Source organism: Poecilia reticulata, chromosome 20 (assembly GCF_904066995.2).
Source record: "Poecilia reticulata chromosome 20, P_reticulata-male-v2, whole genome shotgun sequence".
Lineage (NCBI taxonomy): Eukaryota > Metazoa > Chordata > Actinopteri > Cyprinodontiformes > Poeciliidae > Poecilia > Poecilia reticulata.
Genome location: NC_088849.1, coordinates 10,741,184 through 10,761,628, shown reverse-complemented (window position 1 = coordinate 10,761,628; position 20,445 = coordinate 10,741,184). Strand labels below are relative to the sequence as shown.

The window sequence follows — 20,445 nt, the reverse complement described above, 5'->3', positions numbered from 1 at the left end:
TGTATTTATAAAAAAAAAAACACACAAAACATGCATTTCTGTACAAATTATAAATTTTATTATCAAACATTTTTGACCAGAGTAACACAGGATGTCAAATTCATAGAGGATGCTCCATAACATGACCAGACAGAACCTGAAGACTGTTCTTGAAGAGCTTTAGCCTCATGAGGATGCTGTAGGTTTCTGGAGCAACGTCAAACTAAGCTTCCCCACCATCAGCAGGCTGAAACGAGATGATCCCATTAAAAACACTTCAAACAAAAATAAAATGACTTCAAGTTAGCTGAAAAATACGAAGAACACTCAAAAACCGCCAAATCCATAGTTGTTTTCCATTTTGTTTTGTTGTTTTTTTCCATTTTACCGACTCTGCGAATATCGTTTCTGGAGTTTGATGCACTAATAGAGATTTGATTGAGAACAAACCTTGCTCCTGCCATCAAACCAGCTGGCATGAACTTCCTCGACCCGTAGAATCTCTTCCCCATGAGGGCAGACAAAGCTCCTGATGTAGCTGCAATATTGAAAGCGATGGTTAGTGAACCGAGTCACGAGAAAGGTTTATAACCTCGTTCAAGCGTATTTATACACAAGAAAGTAATTTCAGTTATGTTTTGAGTTCCTTTCATTTTTTTATACTAATTGCCTGAATTTTAAAACTAGACATTGAACTAAACCCCTAGTTCTGAGTTGTTCCTAAACCAATGTTTTGCCACTGTGTGTGTCAACATTTTTGACATACCTAGAGACACCCAAACATTATTCGGGTCGTTGGAGATCTGGTAGGCTCCAAAACCTGCGAGTCCCCCAAAGAGCAGGCCAGCAGCCAGTGAGGGAACACTGCCTGTGTGTGAGAAAGAAGAAGAATTTAGGAAGCAAACATCCGACACCAATTACTCAAGACTTTTTTTTTTTTTTTTTATGGGAGGACATAAACATTTTAAAGGTAAAATCGAGAATATCACAATAATTACACGTATGGAGAATATGTTTTTAGATAATTTATTTAGGACAAATAGAAATATTTTATCCAGCAAAATGGAAATATGATTAAAGGTAAAGTCTGACAGACTTTTGTGAATAATCTTGGTTTTCAAGGGCTTTTACATAAATACAAACATCCACCATCTGCCAATAAGGAAACCAAGATAACAGACATAAACTAATTTCCTACAAACTAATAGACATGCCCCCATTTGTTTACATTGTACTTTTGAGAAGTTACCCGCGACATGTCACACAAGATGAACTGTGCACAGCACAATATTCACTAAAGTGAACGGACAGGTACAGTAATCCCAGCGGAACAGGAAACGTTTCTCACCTGCTTTCACATAACCAACGACTCCTCCGGACGCCACTAGAGTGGCGTATCCGTATCCTATCCAGTCCACAGACATGTTGGATGCCTGTCACAGAAACCCAGCAGAGTTAGTGAGACGGCAAACACTTAAACGCTGCAAACATTCAATTAGCGCAATTAAGCCCTCTGTTTTGACCCGATTATTACATACTCACACACGCAGAGCCATTAATTAAGAAGCTGCCTTTCTCATGTGACAAGGAGCTGTTGCTAAAAACCAAGTAACCCAACAGAACGTATGGCAACATTATGAGCCGTCTGAGAAATGTTGCTATGCAAGACACTCACCAGATCTCTCTGCACAGATGGACACATGTCTTAAGTAAGCGCGTTTGGCTTAAAAGATAAGACAAACATGCAGCACAGAGCAGAACTCCCGTAGCTTTGGCTGGGATTGCAAACACACGCAGAGAGTAATGCTCAACTCTACAGACCGGCTTTCAATGGCAGAATGTGTCAGCGTGGCAAGAGAAAAATAAAATAAGATACAATTCAAAAGAACCTATAAAAGGACATCCAACCTTGCTCCGTGTTTGTCCTCTGTCTCCACCACCAGTAGCTTGTTCTCACCCGAACACAGATTAAGGTGGCGCACAAAAGCCTGAACCTAGTTTGGTGGCAGATGGGAAATGTAGGCGTAGCTCTGCAGAAAATAGGACGTGACGGTATAATCCTCAAACACTTCAAGATCCAGCAAAAATAATAATAAAAATAAATAAATAATAACTACAGCTAATAGTCTGTAAAGTTATTACAGACTATTACAGACTGTTAGTTGTTCAATCATGTATTTCATATTAAATTCGTGGTATTTAGATTTATTACAAACGGAATTATATTCGGAACGTGTTTAAGTCATTGTGGTTGAAGTCTTTTGAAAACCTGACATTCAGTATGTCAGAAAAGAAAAAGAAGAAGAAAATAGATTAGCTGCCTCTATGCTCCTCCTCTTAGCGGTGTATTTGAAATTGAAATGAAATAATCTTGATCTGGAAAGTGGACATTGGTCCATCGAGGAACAGTCTAGTAGTTCTCAAACTTCTTCAACGCCTCTAATTCGGTCCTGTTCATCTAAAAGCTATACCGACAACACTTAAAACACTTAAAACACTTAAAACTCTTCCGTTGCAGTGTCAAATCAAAAACGTCATACTTTTAGCGGCCACAAGGGGGCACCACAGGATTATTTTAGAACTATGATCCGGTTTAGAACATAAGCTTGTTTAATTTAAGGTTGCTCTTTTTTATGTTAATTTCGAATGGCTGTTTAGAGTTTAAATAAATAAATAAGTAGCAAATAAACATTTTTTCCCCCCCAATTGTGCAACAGGCAAGTGTGGAAGGCTACCACTCAAATTCTTCTTTTTTATTGAGTGTTTATGAAAACGAACTAAGACACTCATTTGAACCAGGTTTATATTTGGTACTTATCTACACAAAATTAAGGTCAAAGGTGATTTACGGATTAATTAATATTACTTCAATCGTTTTTAGTGCACAGATTCATGCCAACTGGGTTCCAGGAACCTGCTTTTGTCGTGTTGTGTTCCGTCGCAAAAGAAAGGTGGCGCTAGAATACAATTTCATTTCATGCGTCCTATTGCAAAAAAAACAACAAAAAGAATTACAGCTAATTACACAAGGCTTTTGAACCATGGAGCTGTTGGCGTGATTGTTACTGCTGTTCACCGGCAGACGAAGAAGACGATTTACCGTCCAGATTCATAAGATCCATAAATGTGTTATTTATTATCATATCCAAAAGCAAGAGAAATGAGTTGTAATGTTTGACAAATGGAAATGAATGAGGGGACTTACAACAAACAAACAAAAAATAAATATAAATAAGCAATAATAACAAAGGTATCATTTTAAATAAATCAATTAATAATAATAATAATAATAATAATAATAATAATAATAATAATGTATTTATATTGCCAACCAGTGTTAACCAGAGCTCGCGTTGTAAGACCTCACCGCAGGGCCGCTGCCTGCTGTGTGGAGGTGCCCGGAGCCATAGGCCCCATACACATGCAGGCTGGATATTCAAACGGGACCCCGCTCCACTTTTAAGAGGAGCCAACCCTCTGACGGCTCCTCTTCAAAAGTTACTCCACTCCTGCGCAGACCCTCAAACAATATTTCTGATCCGATCACTACCTCCCTTTTCCCCCCTTTCCCTCTCCATTCCTGCCCCCCCCCCTCCTACTCCTCTCCTTTGTCCAGGTCTGCGCTATATAGCTTCAGGTATTGTGTGTGTGTGTGTGTGTGTGTGTGTGTGTGTGTGTGTGTGTGTGTGTGTGTGTGTGTGTGTGTGTGTGTGTGTAGTTTAAACGTGTTCGCCTTTGAAGTCAAACATCTTGTTTTAAATATTAACACCAGAAAAATCTATGGATAGACTCCACGCGGAATTATGCAACTGCAAAAAAAAAAAAAGCGTAGAAAGGTTCAAAATAAATAATAATAATAATAATAATAATAAAAACAGCAGTTCCATCACAAACTTTAGAAAAGCAAATAAAAAAAAAAAAGAAATAAATAATACTGCGTTAATTTCTGAAAACTGTTGAGTACTGACATCAACATCAGTGGATTTAATTTATATGTTTGGAGGGTCATTAAGACGCTTCTTCAGGATATCTAAGGAAAACAAAAGAGGGTTTAAAACACAAAAAAGGTGCTTGGGACTTAAAACCTTTGACCATCAGCACCTATGAGAGCGCACGCGTTCCTCTGCTATTTGTGTGTGTTGAGTGTGTGCGTGTGTGTGTGTGTGTGTGTGTGTAGGGGTGTGTGTGGGTGAGTGTGAACGTCTGAGAGGGAGAGATCATTCGCTCTTGGCCTGCGGGCGTCACATAAGTATGTATTAGAAATAAACAGCGGATAAATAAATAATGACCCTCACAATAACGGGGCTTTTTTTTTTTGTTTCTTTCCCGCGTGTTGAAGTAATGACGCTGGCAGTTAACCTTCAAGTTTTATTTTATTTTATTTTTTCTTTCTTCTTTTTAAATTGACACAGTTTCATTTGCAGAGAGAATTCATGTTTTACACCAAAAGCAAATCAGATAATAAAACAACCAGTGGAAGGCTAACTGACTTCATGTTTTTTTTTTTTTTTTTGGTCTCAATTTTGCCTCATATCAAAGTTTTGACATTTGACACGTTTACTTTACCTCGCGATGTTTGATGCTCTAAAGGTTTATGCAATATGTACTCACTCCAAATTAGGCTAAATATACCATCAAATAAACAGGGGCGTCTCTAGAAAGTGTTTATTAGAGTGACGCCCAGTTGTCACAAGTATAAAATTGTATAAATTTATATGCTAAATGTGTCTTTTCAAAGGCAAATTCGTCATTGTTTTCTGCCTTCCTCTGACTTATCCAGCGCTCATTCCTCAGATTTGAAGCTGATCCACACCCGCATCAGTGCGCATGCGTCACCAGGTGGGCCTGCACGGTTTCTCCTTTTTCCTTTTTTTTTTTTACGGCCAGGTGAGGTGATCGGGTCTATGTAAAAAAAGGGAAAAGGTTTACTTTGGGACCTGAGGCTCAATGAGATAGACACGGTACCGGGAGCGGATCAGGAAAAAAAAAAGAGAAAAAAACAAAACACAACAAAAAAAATCGACCAAATCCACCAAAGGCAACAGAGGACAAAGAATGTCAATTATGGGCAAAATGGGGGAATGGCAGGTATGTGTTGCTTATACTTTATAGGACAAACAGGCTGCAGCGAAAGGAATCCACGAAAAGTGTCAAAGTGTTGGCTTGTTGTGGCATGAGGCTACTGTAAAGATTTTCTTTTCTTTTTTTTTTTTGCACGCTGGTTTAGTTTTCTACTGTGGATAAAGGATGATAGATTTTGTCAAACAGGATGATGCAAAAATTGTTCACGAATTTCCTAAGATCTTTGTCTGTTAGTCTTGATTCGTCTTACTTTTCCTCAAAACTGTGAGTGTATATTGTGCATAATACACACTTAATCCTTAATCTGAATGTCGAGATGTCTAGAAAAGTTTTCGCTGTAAACTCCTCGGTGGCTTCTTTGCGTAATCGCGAGTAAATACAAAAAACTTTGCGCACAAATCCTCAATCTCTACCAGCAGTTAAAACTTCAGATTACATGTTTTTTTTTTGTTTTTTTTTTAAAGTCAACTTTTCTTTTATGGTAAAGATATATGACTTTAAAAAAAAATGCGCCTCCTTTAAACGATCTGAAATTTTTTTCCCCTCTCGCTTAAACCCAACGAAATCCAGCCGCTGCTCTGGATTCATTAATAACAAATGCCTGAAAAAAGAAAGAAGAAGAAGAAGAAAAAACAGGGTGCTCCACCAAAAATGGTAATCCGTGGTTAGCACACACACACGCATACACACACACACACACACACACACACACACACACACACACACACACACACACACACACACAAAAAGGGGAGCCAAGGCATTAAAAGAGGCCGTCGACCTGTCTGCTGACCCGCGACCTGCTGAGGTGACGGGCTAGGCCGGCGACAGGGCAGAGCCAGGCTCCCAGTAGCCACTCATTCAAATGAAACAGGGCCCATGTTGTTGTGTTAATTATTTACACTCCCCTCTTAAGCCATGCTACCTTACAGGTAGAGTCAATGGAGCTGTAGGACACTTTTAGAATGGCTCACCTTTTTAACATGAAAGGAAAAGCCACTCTCAGTGGGAATAAAAACACAGCTTAGAAGTTAGGGAGAGACCACGGAGGGGGGGGGGGGGACTCCAAGGTATTTAATTTAATTTAATAATAATATTAATAATAATAATAAAAATGTATGGAAATGTACACTTTAATAAATAAAAAAAAATCCTACCGATAAGTTCCACAGTTGAGGTTTTTTTTTCCTAAATTATAGACGTAATGCGCCTGTGCATTTTAGTCTGTCAAAAGTGCAGCAGAAGCCGTCCCAGGTGCACGCAGGTCTCCATGCGTGAGTCCAAACGCACCTCAGCGGGCAGAAGCGATAACAAACCGTGTGCAATGCGGCCTCTCGCCGTTTCGGCTTGCGTTACCTGTGCGCCGCGTGTCCATTGGTGTTGATGTTGTGTGAGCACATATACACGGAGATGGGGGGGTGGGGGGGGGAGTGTGTGTGTGTGTGTGGGGGGGGGGGAATCAAACGGCTGTTGATATGCTAATGAGGCCCTGTGCCAGTGTTATTACAGAGCTGCTCCAGCCCTCCACTTCCACCATTAGAGGGAGACCTCAGAGCGCAAGACAGACAGACAGCAGCAGCAGCAGCAGCAGCTCACAGGCAGCTTCAATAAAAGTAGATCTTTTTTTTTTTTTTTTTTTTTTTTTAAACTATAGAGAGGGGGTGGGGGTGGGGGGGGCAAGCACAGTTTCACTGAGTGGGAAACAACAAGGCTGCTCAACATATAGGCACTTCCACAAATCCATGAAAATGCTTTGGAAATTAACTGATAACATTAAATACGAAGACTGCGAGGTAAGAAACTTTTTCTTGGGATTTCTTTTTTTTATTTCTTGTCTTCTCTTTTTATATATATTTAATTTTATTCTAGATTTTTAGATGAGCAAGAATAATTATTTTTCAAGCACACGTTTTGTTGTTTTGATCATTTGCTTAACACTGACTTGACAGCTGTTAGATTTAACTACAGATCCTTGCACATTTAAAATTGACTTGTATAATATATATAATATATATATATATATACATATATAATTCATACTAATAAAACATGCTATGAAATGCTTGAATACATTTTAATTCCACCTTCGAAAATGTCAAAAATATTAGCAGATATATGAAATATTGGGGACAAAAACAAAAAACATTTACTTACCATGGTTTTAATTGCAATAAATATGATTTTTTATTTTTTTTTTTCCCCAGAATGAGTGGGGAATGACCGCCTTAATTAAAGCTAAAGTGACAGCCACGTGCTTCTTTTCATTTATAAATTCTTTAAAAGAAAATAAAATAAAACTATTCTTGCTTTAGCTTGAAGCAGTTAAATTGTTATTTTTTTGTGGAACAGCAGCCTTGCTTGCGTGTGTGTGCGCGCGCGTGTGTGTGTGTGTGTGCGCGCGCGCGTGTGTGTGTGGAGTGCTTACTGAGCGAGTGAGTGTTGTTTTGGACACAGTCAAAGTTTTGGCAGTAATATCAGAGGCTTGTTTAGGAGTGGAGAAGCCAGTTGAACGTGTTTTTTCTCTCTCTCTCTCTCTCTTTCTCTCTCTCCCTTACTCTCTTTCGCCCGCGTCCTCTGAGCGCAAAGACGGACATGGAAAACCAAAATTGAGAAAGAAAGAAAGAAAGAGGAAAAAGAAAGAATGGGAATCTTCTTGTTTGTGTCATGTTGATTGTTTCGGTTCACGGGGGGAGATCTTTGAGGCCGGTATCGATGGCAAAACCTCAAGCAGATTTGCATGTGAAATCCTGGAGTGTTTCGTAATTCTAAAGCGCGTGTGGAGGCAGGCAGGGAAGTGTGTAAAAAAGCCGTGCGGAAAAGTTCGGTTAGAGCTCTCGGTCCAGCCTTCCCCACCACCACTACCACCTCCCCCCCCTTCCCGGTTTTTTTTGTTTGTTTTTTTGTTCTTCATCTTAAGACTGTGGGAATTTATTTGCCGGCTCAAAGTTAATGTCACCCGGTGTGGCTCCGAGTCGAGGAGGAAACCGGTGAGTCAATTCGGAATGAGAGACAGAAGCCCCATGGAGGACAGCTCTTCGGAGTCTGAGGTGGAAAACAAAGGGACGGGCGACGAAAACGAGGCGACCGCGTCGTCTGATGAATTTTCACCCACTTCAGAGGTGCACGTTATTATTATTATTATTATTAATTATTTCCCCCCTCCTCCATTCCCTGCTCGGTTTCTTCTTCTCCTGCCTGTCCGCGGTTCAGATCTCTCTCCATTCCTACGTCTTTCTTTCTTTCTTTCTTTCACTTTTGCGCTTTGGCCCTGGGACGCTTTTAAAATGCCCCCCTCCTTTTACCCCCTCTCCCTGATTCGCCAGTCGCCAGTGAATGTCCCTCTTTTTTTTGTCTCCCTTTCCACTCCCCTCCACTCTCTCTCTCTCCCTCTCTCTGCTCCTCTCTCACTCCCTCTTTCTCTCTCGCTCCCCCATCTCTGATTAGATATACTGATTCCTCCTTTCAATGGACGTCATTTAAGCACAGACTCCTGCCTTGAGTTGCGTCCTCTACTTCACGCCAGATTTCCGACTATTCTTTCCTTCTTATTAAGTGTTCCTGTAACATTAACAGTCATGAATGCGCTCCACTAGGAGTCCAGGAGGGAGGACGAAGAAGCGGCTCTTTTTTTTCTTCTTCTTCTTCTTCTTGCTAATATGAGCTCGCGCGAGGGGGACGGTGTAGCCCTGTGATAGAAGCCGGAGTAACTCGCAGCCCCCCGATCCACCAGCACCGCCGAAATAATATCTTCAATTCTTCTTCTTCTTCTATTTTTTTTTTTTTTTTTTTTTTTAAGACGCAAATGACGACCGGTTCGGATCTTACCACACCTTTCTGATGGATTATCGTCCTGCTTTTGAGGCACATATCTGATCCTGCGGGGAGAGAAGAGTCGTCTTTTCTGGGGGGCCTATATATATATATATTTTTTTTTTTCCACCCTTGTGTTGCCCCCCCACCCCCACACCCTCTCTCCCTCTCCTCTTCAAGCACAACGAGTGTTTCGTTTCTTTTTTTTTTTTTAAAGAAACATATATATATTTTTTTCTTTTGCCAAATCGCACCAAAAAATCCTTAGAGATGTTAGTGCACAGTTTTTCCGCGATGGTAAGTTGTTGGAGCCTTGACATACTAGATCTAGTTTTTCTTTCCTCGGTGTGCATTCCGTTTTTTCCCCCTTTCTTTTTCCCCATTTTTTGTTTCATAATTCTGGCTCATTTTGAGGATATTGCATGCCTCAAAAAAGAAAGAAAGAAATACAGTGCTCGTTTTGTGGGAGAAAAGGATTCAAATAGTGCAAATAGTGGACATTTTCTGCTGTGGATTGTGGATTTTTTTTTCCTCTCTTCTAATTTGCAAGTTTTCTTTTTAATGTTTTTTTTTTGGTTTACGTTTTTAATTTCAAAATAGCTGCCATTATGGAATAGAGCGGTTTTCTGTTTTATTTTGATCTTAGTCAAAAGTGTAACAATGTTGCTCATAATGTTCTCCACTCAGGCCACAGTGCCTATAAGTCTTCGCCTTTGGTGTATCTGGTGGCTACAATAAAATAGTGCATGGCTGATTCTCTCTTAAAAATTACAAATGATAAAAAAAAATAAAAAAAATTAAATGTCGGTTTTGTCTAAAACAAACGAACTTCTCCCATCTTCCTTGGCAGGACCGCCACGATGGCACCAGCAACGGGACAGCCAGGTTACCTCAGCTGGGCGGCGTGGGTCAGAGTCCCTACACGAGCGCCCCTCCGCTCTCCCACACGCCGAACTCGGACTTCCAGCCCCCGTACTTCCCCCCACCCTACCAGCCCATCTACCCGCAGTCTCAGGACCCGTACTCGCACGTCAACGACCCGTACTCCCTGAACTCGCTGCACGCCCAGCCGCAGTCGCAGCACCCGGGCTGGCCGGGCCAGAGGCAGGGTCAGGAGAGCGGCCTGCTGCACCAGCACCGCAGCCTGCCCCACCAGCTGTGCCGGGAGTACCGCAGGGAGGTGCTCCTACCGTCCGGCCACGGCATCGACACGGGACTGTCGGACTCTATCCCCATCCATGGAATACCTCACCCTTTAGATGACGTTCAGGTGAGGCACTTTTTATTCTTTCTTTCTTTCTTTTTTTCTTTTTGTCCTAAAAAAATGTAAAGACTAGTTTGTCGTGAATCATACGTGACTAAAATTGAATTTGATTTATTTGATCTATTGTGCAATATATATATTTAATTATTAAGCATCACAATTGGTGTATTCACTTCGTAGGTGCAATCGTATTTCTTTTACATTTAGAACGCATAAAATTCTCTTTTTAAAATGAATATTTGGCTAAACTGACGGGTTGCTTGTTTATTTTAGAATGGATTTATTACCAAAAAAACACACACAACAATTTCAAAGACAACGCAAAAACAAAATCTAAGATATTTTCAACATGACTGGAGTTTTTGAGGACAAAAGATGCATTTATTTCATTTCTGTCCTCAAAATTCAAATTCATTGCCATTTTCTCTGGTAGATCGTAAGGGAATTGAAACTAAAAAGGTAAAACCCGTGTGTGTTGTACCTTTTTCCTCTCCGCCTTGCCACTTTGATTTGATTTTTTTACATTTATTTAAAGAAAGTCACGCAAGCTGTGTCTCTGTCTGTGCGAACAATACCTTCGACATGACACTCGCTCCCCCCCTGTTATTCCTTTTTCTATATATATATTTTTTTTTGTTCATGCACGCTAACAAGAGAATTGAGTTTTCTGCATCGAGTTCAGGCAGCTGCGATTACTAAAGACGCGTGATAAACGAGCTCCCGGATTGTCAATAAAGAACCGCTCTTACTGAGACGATTCTGCGCGGTTTTTCATCAGAAACAAACACCGATCATTCTCTAATTAGTTCATATAGGCCTTTAATAGGATGTGACTCTCGTAATTACTATCCAATCATAGATTTGGAGGTTTTTTTTGGGTTTTTTTCCCCTCCTTTTCCTTTCCTTGTGAGCGAAGCCAATCTGACGGCGAAATTAGGTCAGGATTGTGGGGCGACGCGGGCCTTTATTATTTAAGTCTGAGTTTGTGTTGCCATGTTAAGGTGCAACCCGCTGAAACCCCAATAATAACAGGTATGGGCCTCCTGAGCCTCCATGTTGGCCGATAATAGTGGCTGCTAATTGTGTCAGGCTTTGTTCGTGCAGCTGCATTCACGTGACATCTTTTTGTATGTGTGTGTGTGTGTGTGTGCGTGTGTGTGTGTGCTTCGGTGCTAAAATTGTACTTTTTTTTTTTTTTTTTGCATTTGTTTCATAGCCTGTTGAGGATCAAGGAATACACATTCCCGACCAGACTGTAATTAAAAAAGGTAAGCAATTTCCTCTGAGATATCATGCATTCCCCCCCCCCCACCACACACACACCACTCTCCAAGCTGCACACACACACACACCTACACGCATTCTGCTCCAGAGAACTCGGTGCAACGCGGTGATGCCTGACTGATCCTAATACGCAGTATAGCCTATTTTTCATTACATGCTTTCCAAGTGCATCAAACTGGCTGCACATTTTTCTTTTTTTTTTTCTTCTTCTTCTTCTTCTTCTTTTCCTCCCTTCCCCTTCCTCGCTGATGGAATTTACTGTCAGCGTTTCAGCGCAGCGGGGAGATGAGTGGAGCTGGTGGGCTTTGTAGGCCCCTACTATTTGACGGTCAAAAAAATAAATAAAAAAAATCCAGGCGTATATTTATATATATATATATAGACGAAGAATCCAATAGCTGCAATCACGCAGCATGGCCAAATGTAAAATGGAAGTTGGTACCGGTGGAAAGAGCACAGGCCAAGTGTGTGCAAGAAGATAATCTGCCATTTAGTAGAGGGAATCAAAACTGGGCATGGAGGAAGAGAGAAAGAGAGAGAGAAAAAAAATCACTTTCTTGGTTTTATTATCTTTAAATGGAATTTTCGTATGTAGTTGGTGGGGATTTTTTATTTTTTTAAATTTTTTTTGGACTACTTGTGTATTTTTTTATTGTTAAGATTTGCTGTCAAAAAAAATGTAATGATTAATATTGTGGATAATACAACATAAGGAGGTCTTTCATGGCTATGTGTAAAAGGCTTTTTGTCAGGTCAGATTAGACTCAAAGTCCGGAGATATTTTGGTTTCTTTTTTGTTATTGCTCTTTTTCTGTTTTTTTCTTCTTCTTTACTTTGCCGTTTTATTTTCATCTTATTTTTTTTTTGAGTCAGTCTATCTGCATATCAACATGATAATTGGCTTCTGATATTAGTAATCTCAAGAGTTCGTTTAACTCCTATTGTCTCCATTAGGCTCCCTTGAGCCATTAATGTCACAAGTGATCTATCCAAAGGCGCACAGTTCCCCCCTTTGTCTCCGGTTACTGCACACCAAAACGGTGTAAAGCCTCACATGCCCCCCACCTCCTACCCCACATAGAATCTCCACCCCCCGCCCCCCACCCGGTGTGAATTCACACGCACCCAACAGTGTTTTTTCATTTTTTTATTTTTATTATTACCCCCCCCCCCGCCCCCCTTTTTTTCCTGGATACACGGGATATGTCAAAAATAAGTAGATTTTATTAAATATCTCAGTTGTTGGTAATTTGGATTTTTTTCTTTGTTATCGTCTTAGCTTAAAAGCTGCTGCAGGTTCCCAGCAGTGTGCGCAGAGATTCACACTCGAGTTGTTTGTGTTTGACATAAATGTGAATTTTTTTTATTTTTTTTTGGTGAAGCTACTACTGTTTTATTTATTTATTTCTGAAAGCGTGCACATGTTTTGCGAAATTCAATATTCGGGGCCTTTACGTCTCCCCTTCTCATTTAGTTAAGGCTCTGTATTGCATGAAATTCACTGAGCACGGTTTCTCTCCCCCCCTCTCTCTCTCTTTCTCCATCCATCCATCCATCCATCCATCCATCCATCCATCCATCCATCCCTCCCTGCCCACCTCTTCCTGGCTATAGGTCCCGTGTCTTTATCCAAGAACAACAGCGTCTCCGCCATCCCCGTAAATAAGGACGGTCTTTTCGGAGGAGTGGTCAACCCGAACGAGGTGTTCTGCTCGGTTCCGGGTCGCCTGTCCCTCCTCAGCTCCACTTCAAAGTACAAGGTCACGGTGGCTGAGGTGCAGAGACGCCTCTCGCCACCCGAGTGCCTCAACGCCTCTCTGCTGGGCGGGGTGCTGAGAAGGTGAGTTTGTGCAAAAAAAAAAGGAAGAAAGTGTAAAAATCTCTCCCCTCTCTCTTTCTCCTTACCCTGCCTCTACCTGTGTGCGCGTTTGTGCGCTCTCCCTCTACTCCAATTCTCTCTCTCTCTCTTGCGCGCTCTCCCTCCTCTGTACCAAGAATAATTAAAATCGACCAACCATGACACCTAGCTCCTGCATTTAAAGCAGGAGGGGTCTGTTAAATTCCATATTAACTTCCCTTAGCGCTCTCTCTCTCTCTCTCTCTCTCTCTCTCTCTCTCTCTCTCTCTCTCTCAAATTAATGTAGGCCTAGTCTGTTTCAAGCCCCAGCTCTGTAGGCCCAGTGAAGGCATTACACATGGAAACATTGGTCTCTGGTGAACTGTCTACTGAAGTGCTGCAGACACGCAGCCAGTAATAGCGCTGCCTATTAAGCAGGACTTTATTTGTTCATTTTGCACTGTATTGATGAGGCTCTTTGGGCGTTATTTATTGTTTTGCATCGCAGCTCTCAAATTAAAACAGCAACGACGTGATGAAACGATGTTGTGTTTATTGGGCAGTAGCTTTTTATACCCTAAAATATGTCTTCTCGTCTGTATTAATCTTAATTTTTTGCGTGTGTGTGTGTGTGTGTGTGTGCGTGTGCTCACCACGCACACTTCAAATCAAGTAATCTGCTGTGTTTTAATGCCACAGGGCCAAGTCTAAGAACGGAGGTAGATCCTTAAGGGAGAAGTTGGATAAAATCGGTTTGAATCTACCTGCGGGCAGACGCAAGGCAGCCAACGTCACCTTGCTGACGTCACTAGTCGAAGGTAAGTCCAGTGTCCGCAAATCACGTTCATTATTATTGTTGTTATAATTATTATTTTTGCTCCCGCGATATCAGGTACTTTTAAAAAGGGAGAAAAAAATGCTTTTTTTCTCCTACCCCACCGCCCCCCCCCCTCTCTCTCTCTTTCTCTTTCTCTGTGTTGGAAATCAGCATATGCGCTCATCCGTGTAATGTGGACCGACTTTGCCTCGCAAGTAATAAAGCATGAAGGATGTGTGTGAGTGTGTGTGTGTGTGTGTGTGTGTGTGTGTGTGTGTGTGTGTGTGTGTGTGTGTGTGTGTGTGTGAAGAGTGAAAGAGACCCCCACAAATACACGCAGCACAGAGTGAATGGTGCTGGTGATTCTAGTGGCTGTGCAGCGTTGGCCCTTCGCTTCCTGGAGCGCACTCGCAGGTCCACGCCTGGCCTAGTTTATCCACTGGATTAATTTGTGTTGAAGTCCAGTTAATTATTGAGTGCTGCTTGTTTATTGGGCACTGCTGAGGCTCTTTCACCTCATGGATGAGAAGTCGATTGATTTACCAACCCTGCGTTGCTTCAAACATTAATACAGTCTGGGTATATAGCAGTGCATGCCGGGGCAGATTTTTTTTTTGATTTGATTTAATTTTTTTTATTTTATTCTTTTCGTCAATAGCTTCCCCATGCGTTTGTATTTTTTTTACTTATTTATTTTTTCGGTGAAGATTTGTATTGCATGCAAAATGGCGCTGCACGCGCTGACCTATTGGAGGCTGTATGTTTTGGGGGCCTATTAAAGAATAAATTAGGCAATTATGGCGAGCAAAAACAAAAGAGATGCCTTTTTACGCGACTGGATAAATCCATTCCGCTCGCAGAGTTGAGCCTTATTAATTCAGCGCGGTGGTATTTTGGTGTGTTGCAGGTTTCCTAAAAGGTGAAAACCCGCGATGGTTCACTGGGCCTAAACCAGTTAATCATTGTTGCAGACCAGGAGTAAATGCAATATTCGGCTGGTTTCGCAGAAATTTGTTCCTGTACAGTGACGCTACCAAGGATGGGGGAGGACCGGGGTAATCTCTGGCCACCCCACTATAATATATATATATATATATATATATATATATATATATATATATATATATAATATATATATAAACTCAAAACACCTCTGTGTAATGGTACTGCCTCAGAGAATCCAAACAAAATTGGAAGGCATGTCCCAATTGCTCTTATTTAAAGCAGAGATTCAACATTTGTTGACACTTTTGCAAAAGTGGGCTTACTTCTTTCTCATACTAATTATATTTGCTTTCTCAAAATGTTTTCGCTTTTAAGATGTTGGGCATAATTCTGCTCCTTTTTCGTGACGTTGCATATGGCAACAGGGGTACCTGTTACAAGGTGATCTTAGCGGATTATTTAGTTGAGCTTTCTATTATGTGCGATTTTTGTGTCTTGAAAATAAGGGACATCAGCTGCACTCTTATTTCAGCAAGCTTCCCGGCAGTGCACATCAACAAAAGATGCAGCGCTACCAAGCCTTATAAAGAAAAAAAATATGTGGTCATCCTGGCTCTTTCTGTGGCGTCCTAAAATAAGGATTTGAATTCATAGGAACAGAAACTCTACCTGCTGCTGCTAATAATAATAATAATAATAATAATAATAATAATAATAATAAAAACAGACAAAATAAATAAAAAAAATCTGGCCTTTCCCTTCAGCATAACGAAAGTCACATAATTCCAGGAAGACTTTTGATGCTGCTGTGACATGCCAAGTGAATAGGACCCCTAATTCCTGTCTGGACACACCTTTAAAAATCTGGATGCGCCCCTGCTATCGTATCTCTATAATCACTGCTTGCAAGATGACCAATGAGAGTTGTACATTTTGTATTGTCATTGTTTGTCATCGCTCCATTTTATGGAAAACAGCCTACAGTTGGGCAATGTTGGCGCATGCGTTCTTCCGGTTGTAAAGATCAACTGCTTAAAAACGAAGATAATTTTTTTTGTGTGGTAAAACAAAACAAAACAAAACAACAACATTAACTATCAAGAAGTAGAAGTGAGGATGACACAGTTACAGGAATAGCTACTTGAGATTTAGGTATTAGAAAAAGAAAAAAAAAGCTTCCCGATGCATGTGCAGGCCTCTCAGTAATGTGTAGGCATTGGTAATCAATGACATGGTGCTAAGCATGGCGGTCCGTCTATATTTCATATCCACTTAGTTTTCTCCTCCTGAGGAATTTGACCTGGAATGATAGCTCCCGGGGTTGCTTCGATATTATTTCCGGGCGTTTATTGTTGTCATCATTAGCAGTGTTGTCGGGAATGCGCAGGTGCCATAACCCCGCTGTCTTTACGCATAAACACAACGGGCGCTCAGCAATTCAGATCAGATTAATCGTCCAAACTTCTCAGTATTTGATGTGACCATATTTCTATGAAAAAAAAAAAATCCTCTCAACCTCACGTTGTTGTGTTTTTTTTTTCTTCTTTCTTCTTCTCCCCTTTTCCTTTCCTCGCAGGCGAAGCGGTGCATCTTGCCAGGGACTTTGGTTATGTATGCGAGACTGAGTTTCCAGCCAAGGCAGTAGCTGAATATGTAAACCGTCAGCATTCCGACCCAAACGAACAAGTCCAAAGAAAAAACATGCTGTTGGCCACGAAGTAAGTGTTATCATCGCCCGCTTCACTGTGTCAGTCTGTGCCCAATGTGTGGCCTATAGCTGCCTGTTCTTTTGGCAGCTTGCGTGCGCACACACACGCACACACTTGCTCGGAAAGCTAATAAAACTCACGCTTCGCGTTGTTTGATGTTTATGTGTGCTGGTTTTTAAAACGCACCAGGTACAGTAACAGACTAGTGGCAAGCTAGTAAATTGATAATTTATTTAAAATGCTTTATAGCGACCATTCTTCTTCTTTATTATGACATTATTTTGTTCCGAGTTTTGTTTCTTACATCCAGCTGATGCTTTGATTACTGATTATGAATAATTTCCACATAATGATGCCTATACCGAGTCTTTCACACATCAACGTTTAGCATTTTATTTACGCAGCGCGCTGTGCCATTGCTGTTTACTATGCCTTCAGTGGAGGGGGACTCCTTTCGAGGCTCAGAGCAGCAGAGGCCAGCATTTAATACAGATGATGGGCCGCCATAATCAAACAGCTGTCAGCCATAACAGCTTATCGCTGGGACTTGAAAGTGTTGTTAAGATAGGCTGCCAATGTCATATGGGGCGGAGAATCTGAAACCTGCGCCAGAGCCCTCATTTATTACGCTTTAGAAAAAAGAAAATGTTGTTTTATATATACATGTATATATATAAAACAACATTTTTATGTATGTATATATATATATATATATATATATATATATATAAATTCGATGGATTCGTATTTCGATGGATTCGTTTTTTTTTTTTACCTTTTTATGTATTACATTTTGACAGCGGCAAGATAAATAAACAAGATATGATTAAATGTTGCGTTTTTCTATTCGTATGGAAATGTAACGTAATAAATTAATTAAGGCAGCTGTAGTCAGAGTATCTAGCCTCGAGCAAATTCGTGATTTAAAACCGCAGGGCTGGTTACTTTTAAAGTGAACTCTCTATGATTTATCTATGTATTTTTCTCAGGATACATTATTAAGACTCCACGACTTGGTCACTAACCGTCGTTCTATCTCTTCTGTTTTTTGTTGTTTGGTTGTTTTTTTTTAAGGCAAGTTTGCAAAGAGTTCACAGACCTGCTGTCCCAAGACCGCTCGCCCCTGGGAAACTCCCGGCCGCAGCCCATCCTCGAACCGGGAATCCAAAGCTGTTTGACCCACTTTAGTCTCATCTCGCACGGTTTCGGGACCCCGGCGCTGTGCGCGGCCGTCACGGCCCTCCAGAACTATCTGACCGAGGCTATTAAAGCCATGGACAAAATGTACCTCAACAACAACCCCAACAGTCACTCAGATAACGGCACTAAAGGCGGGGACAAAGATGAGAAGCACAGAAAGTGATGTTTCCTCTTCACCTCACCTTTCTGCCCGAGGGGGCCAAAATGCCAGGGGCCCTTCTTCTGCACCGACCTATACAGTCTCCCCTCGCCCCGCCCACTAACCATCCAATATAAATATTATAAATACCTTATAAATATTATTGATAAAGTTAAACGTGCCACTTCCTGATCTGATCTTGCGCCGATTTTACATGTGTCTTGTTTTTACATCCCACTTTGGATTCAAACGGGAAGCGACGCAAAGAATCTTCTTCTTCTCCTTCTTCTTCCAACACCTGGACGATATGAAACGTTATTTAAAAAAAAAAAAAAAAAGAAGAAAAAAAATACGAAAAGAGGAAAAGAGGCTGCAGAGGAACAGCTCCAGGGCGAGGGGAAAGGTGGACTGCCTCTGCCAGAAGACTTTTTATGTACCACCACCCCTCCTGTTTTTCTTTTTCTTTTTTTTTTTATGAGCTGCAACGAATGGACTGAAATCCAGCGACCCCCTTCTCTATATCTCACTTTTACGATTGTGACGAGAGAAAAAAAAATGAAGCTAAAAGAGGATGAATTCTTATCAGTATTGTGAATAATAAACTTGAAAAAGCAAAGAGAAAATCCACAGCTCTCCATGTCATGACTTCAGTTGTAGACTCCCCTCTCTCTCTCTCTCTCTCTTTCTCTCTTTCTCCGAGCGACCAACTTGAACTATTTTTTTGTTTTGTTTTTTTGTTTTGTTTGTTTGAATTTCAACACGATTCGCGGTTATATAAGGGAATCAGTGTTCATGTATGTATATATTTATTTATGTGTAATTTAATGGGAATTGTAAATATGGTGCGTCTGTTGAAACTTCTTTTTTTTTATTTATCTGGTGCCTCCTGTTTTAGTGGGTTTTGAATATTCGGTTAGTTCTTCATGTGATTTTATGGTTCTAGAAAAACAGAAGTTTTGGGGTAATTTTTATTATTATAATTATTATTATTATTAATAATTATTATTATTTTATTTCTCTGGGATATTTCAATTCAGCCCTCTTGTAGCATGTTGAGGTGACACTGAAGCAAGTGAACAAATTTTAATAGAAATAAACTTCCAATTTCTCTCAATATATATCAACCTATTCAGTTTTTCTTCTTCGTTTTATATTTGACCCCGAGGAAAGAAGAAAAAAAAAAACTTTATTTTGTGTGTCTAATTTGCGTTTTTATACAAGCTTCTATGTGTTGTGCCAATCAGAATACGTTTCACCTCTTGTTCTCTTCTTGAAGCACCATAAAAGCAATAAATTGAATATTGTCTTTTTCATCCTCCTCCCCCCCTACTTCCCCCCAGTGTTCAAAAAGACATTCAGAAACATTTTTCTTTTATTATTTCTTGGGACCACCTGCTATCTTGTTATATGTCCGATTATGTCCAAAATTGGAGGCGGTTTTAGCTGTATTGTATAGACATGTGCTGGCAATAGTTCCTATGCCTGTCAATGTATTATAGTCCTTTGTTGCCCAGAAAAAAATAAATATTTGATACGCTTCATCTCGATTTTTTTAATCGTTTTTTAAAACATTATTATTATTATTATTATTATTATTATTATTTACTATTATTTACTGCCTCGATTTTTTTTATTTGCTGTTCTTTTCTCACTCTGAACGACTAGAGTAATTGAGTTTAAACCTCCCCTGACGATTGCTCCGTGCAATAAGAAGCTGAACTCATTGTTTCCCTTAAGTATAATAAAAGAAGAAGAAAACAAAAAAGAAAAAGAAGAAGAAGAAAAACTCCCTCGGTTCAGAGCAGCGCGGATCTCTCGCAGGCCGAAATATCGCACTCAGCAAACCGGGCGCGCAAATTCGCGTTTGAAGTGCGCAGCTCCACCCCTCCAGCTAAAACCCTCTGAGATGTGCACAGGCCTGGTGTGCGATGTTTAGTCGTTGCAGGCTATTTTTTTTTTGGTGCGGGAACCTTATTCAAAGACGCGCATCAAATATTTGTTATGTTGTTTGCCTCTCGGTGTAATCAATGAACAATCAGCGCTCAGTGTTGCGCTGTTTTGTTGTTGTTGTTTTTTTTTAAATATAGATGTATATCGCCAGACTTTTCTAACGAATCTCCATCTGTAAACTGGTGCTTAGTTGGAAATTTCGTGGTCGCTTCACCGAGGTCCTGTTGCGGGTCTTGGCCTTTTTTTCCCTTCTTTTTCCGCTGGTGCAGAGAGCGGGCCATTGCATAACATTTTGGAGTCTGGGTATTTGCCTGTATGTATTGATGGATTGGAATCAGTCTCGTCTGATGATAACGTGCATCCTAGCAATGTAACCCCCCCCCCCCTCCCACCCCCTTTCTCCCCTCCCCATCTATTTCACTGTCTAAA

At 40.6% G+C, this 20,445-nt stretch overlaps 2 protein-coding genes across 8 annotated transcripts; one reads left to right on the top strand and one right to left on the bottom strand.

Moving 5' to 3' along the window:
* Nucleotides 1-35: 35 nt before the first annotated feature.
* Nucleotides 36-2,024, bottom strand: tmem14ca (transmembrane protein 14Ca). 4 transcript variants are annotated; one of them, XM_008438715.3, is made up of 6 exons: nucleotides 1,888-1,976; nucleotides 1,655-1,754; nucleotides 1,328-1,412; nucleotides 746-847; nucleotides 430-517; nucleotides 36-226 (listed from the first exon to the last, which is right to left on the bottom strand). In XM_008438715.3, exons 2-6 carry the CDS (start codon nucleotides 1,679-1,681, stop codon nucleotides 166-168), a joined length of 363 nt encoding a protein of 120 aa, XP_008436937.2. In that variant the 5' UTR covers nucleotides 1,682-1,754; nucleotides 1,888-1,976; the 3' UTR covers nucleotides 36-165. The 4 variants fall into 4 exon arrangements, with proteins under 4 accessions (XP_008436937.2, XP_008436939.2, XP_008436936.2 ...); XM_008438717.3 differs by lacking the exon at nucleotides 1,655-1,754 and having other exon boundaries at nucleotides 1,888-2,024; XM_008438714.2 differs by lacking the exon at nucleotides 1,888-1,976 and having other exon boundaries at nucleotides 1,655-1,881.
* Nucleotides 2,025-4,920: 2,896 nt separating this feature from the next.
* tfap2a (transcription factor AP-2 alpha) lies at nucleotides 4,921-19,607 on the top strand. Of its 4 annotated transcripts, none has more exons than XM_008438720.3 (7): nucleotides 4,921-5,067; nucleotides 9,722-10,141; nucleotides 11,352-11,403; nucleotides 13,034-13,259; nucleotides 13,956-14,074; nucleotides 16,595-16,736; nucleotides 17,802-19,607. In XM_008438720.3, the coding sequence occupies exons 1-7, from the start codon at nucleotides 5,035-5,037 to the stop codon at nucleotides 18,088-18,090; spliced, it is 1,281 nt and encodes a 426-aa protein (XP_008436942.1). In that variant the 5' UTR covers nucleotides 4,921-5,034; the 3' UTR covers nucleotides 18,091-19,607. The 4 variants fall into 4 exon arrangements, with proteins under 4 accessions (XP_008436942.1, XP_008436941.1, XP_008436940.1 ...); XM_008438719.3 differs by lacking the exon at nucleotides 4,921-5,067 and adding an exon at nucleotides 6,715-6,854; XM_008438718.3 differs by lacking the exon at nucleotides 4,921-5,067 and adding an exon at nucleotides 7,496-8,180.
* Nucleotides 19,608-20,445: the final 838 nt, after the last annotated feature.

Coding starts and splice junctions, on each gene's coding strand:
- tmem14ca (XM_008438713.2), bottom strand. CDS start 1,614: ATGTTGCCATACGTTCTGTTGGGTTACTTGGTTTTTAGCAACAGCTCC. Junction 1,413..1,521: donor TAATTAATGGCTCTGCGTGT/GTGAGTATGTAA, acceptor TTTCTGTGACAG/GCATCCAACATGTCTGTGGA. Junction 848..1,327: donor CGTTGGTTATGTGAAAGCAG/GTGAGAAACGTT, acceptor TCTCACACACAG/GCAGTGTTCCCTCACTGGCT.
- tfap2a (XM_008438718.3), top strand. CDS start 8,064: ATGAGAGACAGAAGCCCCATGGAGGACAGCTCTTCGGAGTCTGAGGTG. Junction 11,404..13,033: donor CCAGACTGTAATTAAAAAAG/GTAAGCAATTTC, acceptor TCCTGGCTATAG/GTCCCGTGTCTTTATCCAAG. Junction 16,737..17,801: donor AACATGCTGTTGGCCACGAA/GTAAGTGTTATC, acceptor TTTTTTTTTAAG/GCAAGTTTGCAAAGAGTTCA.